The following is a 2548-nucleotide window of genomic DNA, read 5'->3' on the forward strand; positions in this document are numbered from 1 at the left end:
CCCTCTGAAGTGTACAGCTTAAAATGAGTAAATTTATAGCATATAAATTATTTCTCAATAAAGCTGTTACCCCAAATAAATAAATACATATGAAATAAAAGCCAGGAAAACAAATAAGAAAAATGAGGAGGGGGGAGATGCGGGGCAGTGCCTGGAACTACCAGATATTAAAACATATTATAAAATCTCAATAATTAAAACAACATGATACTGTATATAAAGAGATAGTTAAATCAAAGTGCTGGAATAGGAAAATAAGGAAATAGACCAAAATACATTTGGGAATTAAGAATATGATAAAGGTAGCATTTCAAACCACTGAGGGGAAAAGATGGACTCTATTACATGGTAATTTGACACCTGTGAAAAAATGTAGAGTTTGGGGTCATATCTCACACCTCATACCAGGACAAATTCTGAGTAGATAAAAAAAATTTTTTTTTTTTTTTTTTTTGCAGTTTTTGGCCGGGGCTGGGTTTGAACCCGCCACCTCTGGCATATGGGGCCAGAGCCCTGTTCCTTTGAGCCACAGGCACTGCCCAGAGTAGATCAAATTTTAAATTTTGAATATGAAACTAAACCATAAAAAACTAGAAGAAAATAGCATAGAAGAACACGTTTATATCTTTAGTGGGGAAGGATTTTCAAATTATGACTCAAAGTCTAGAAGTCACAAAAAGAAAGAATAATAAAGTTGACTATATTACTTTACACATACATCAAATCCTGAATGGCACCAGAATGTTTGTCAAACAGGACTCAAATGCATATAAAAGAACTCCCTTACCCTGGTTGCAACCAATCTGCATGCAGATGCTCTTAGTAAATCTCTGCTATTAACTCAACTAGGTCTGGTTCTTTGTGGTACTTTCTACTCTAACAATGAGCATACAGGAGCTCTAGAAGGATCCACCATCCACAGTGGATCACACTGAGAACACACCATCCACAGTGAGCAGGGCTTGGCCCCTGCTTGGTGCCCATATACTCTCCTTTCACCAGGGCCCTTCTCTATCTAGTGAAGTTGGCCTCTGCTGGACCCCTCTCCCCTGTGCCCATCAAGGCTGAGACTCGCTGAAAAGAGCAAAAGCATGGAGAACACTCACCGTTTTCTTCATCTTTTCCACAAAGCTACTCTCTTTGACAGATGAGGTCCTGAAAAATAAAAGTCACCATTGAGTGTGGGATGCAGGTGTCATGGGATGCATGTACTTTGGCAGAACATTGCAGGGACATTCCAGACGTGCCCGGTGCCCCTCCCAAGTGACTGAGCCAGTAGCTGACCTCTGGTCCATTACTGAGGCTAGAAAAGGCAGGACCAAGCTCCCAGGGCTCCTGGGCTGGCTCGACCTCCCCATTTCCCCATGTGTAGATCTAAAGTTTGTTTCAACACCAACACCTTGCAAAGTCAAGACCTTCTGCACACAGATAGCTGTGAACCTGTTTCCTTCAAACAATGAGCCAAGGTTTTCACTTCCCTCTTCTTTTCCTTTTATAGCCAAGGTCCCACAGGCTTCTCTTCTCTCCTTCTTCAACCTGTCCTATTCCCATCCCTGCCTCAGCCTTAGTGTACCATAGGCTCTAGGAGCTTAGATTACCAGAGAAATGGAAATTAACACCACAATGACATTTATCATATACCTAGCAGAATGGCTAAAACTAAAAAGATTATATCATGGATAGGTGAAGATGTGTAGCAAATGGAATCCCTACAAGATGATGATGGGTGTGGAAGAGGCATGAAAACACTGGAACCCTGCAGAACTTGCCTTTCCCTACAACTCAGCAATTTTCTTGTTGGTGCACCAAAACACACACACACAGGTTTTGCAGCAGCATTAGCTAAGGTACTTTAGGAAACAACCCTCATATCCATCAGTAGCAGAATAAACAGACTATAGTACTAGACATAGTGTAACAGTCTCCATCATGGTGATAAAAAAAAAATGAACTATTCCTATACACACTCCTCCAAATGACGCTAACGTGATGTTGAATGAGAGAGGCCAGATGGACATGAGCACATGCTGTATGATTTCATCATGTAGAAAGTTCAAAAAGAGGCAAACCAATCCATGGGGACAAAGGTCAGGGTAGCAGTTAACCTTGAGAGTGAAAGAACAGGAAGGGGCTCCTAGGGTGCTGGTAATGATATGCTTGCTGATCTGGTTGCTGACAGTCACCCAGCTGAGTCATGGGGATATATTATCTACCAAGCATAAATCAAACTTACAGTGATGATTAAGAAAAAACGATCACTTTGTACCCTTCAATGAATCCCAAACAATAAAAAAAAAAAAAAAAGATCAGCAACCTACCTGAATGTTTATGATAAAATACAAGAGAAAAAAGTTGGTAAAAAACTGAGACAGAAGATAGATTAGCAGTTGCCAGGGTCTGAGTGAAGGGACAACAGTGAGTGACTACCAGTGGGACCAAGGTTGCCTTTTGGTTGCAGCTGTCACTGTTGTTTGGCGGGCCCAGGCTGGATTTGAACCCGCCATTTCAGGTGTATGTGGCTGGTGCCTTCACCGCTTGAGCCACAGGC

The 2548-nt window shown here is 41.7% G+C and overlaps 1 protein-coding gene across 8 annotated transcripts in view; it reads right to left on the reverse strand.

Annotated features, from left to right (window-relative positions):
* LOC100941679 (NADPH--cytochrome P450 reductase) overlaps positions 1 to 2548 on the reverse strand; it is a 72330-nt gene that overhangs the window by 11291 nt on the left and 58491 nt on the right. For all 8 annotated transcript variants that reach the window (XM_012807869.2, XM_012807868.2, XM_023515715.1 and 5 more), the window contains exon 3: positions 1107 to 1155. In XM_012807869.2, the coding sequence (XP_012663323.1) occupies positions 1107 to 1155 (49 nt within the window). The remainder of the gene's footprint in view (positions 1 to 1106; positions 1156 to 2548) is intronic.

This window comes from Otolemur garnettii, unplaced genomic scaffold (genome assembly GCF_000181295.1).
Source record: "Otolemur garnettii isolate 467f Iridium unplaced genomic scaffold, OtoGar3 scaffold00077, whole genome shotgun sequence".
Taxonomy (NCBI): Eukaryota; Metazoa; Chordata; class Mammalia; order Primates; family Galagidae; genus Otolemur; species Otolemur garnettii.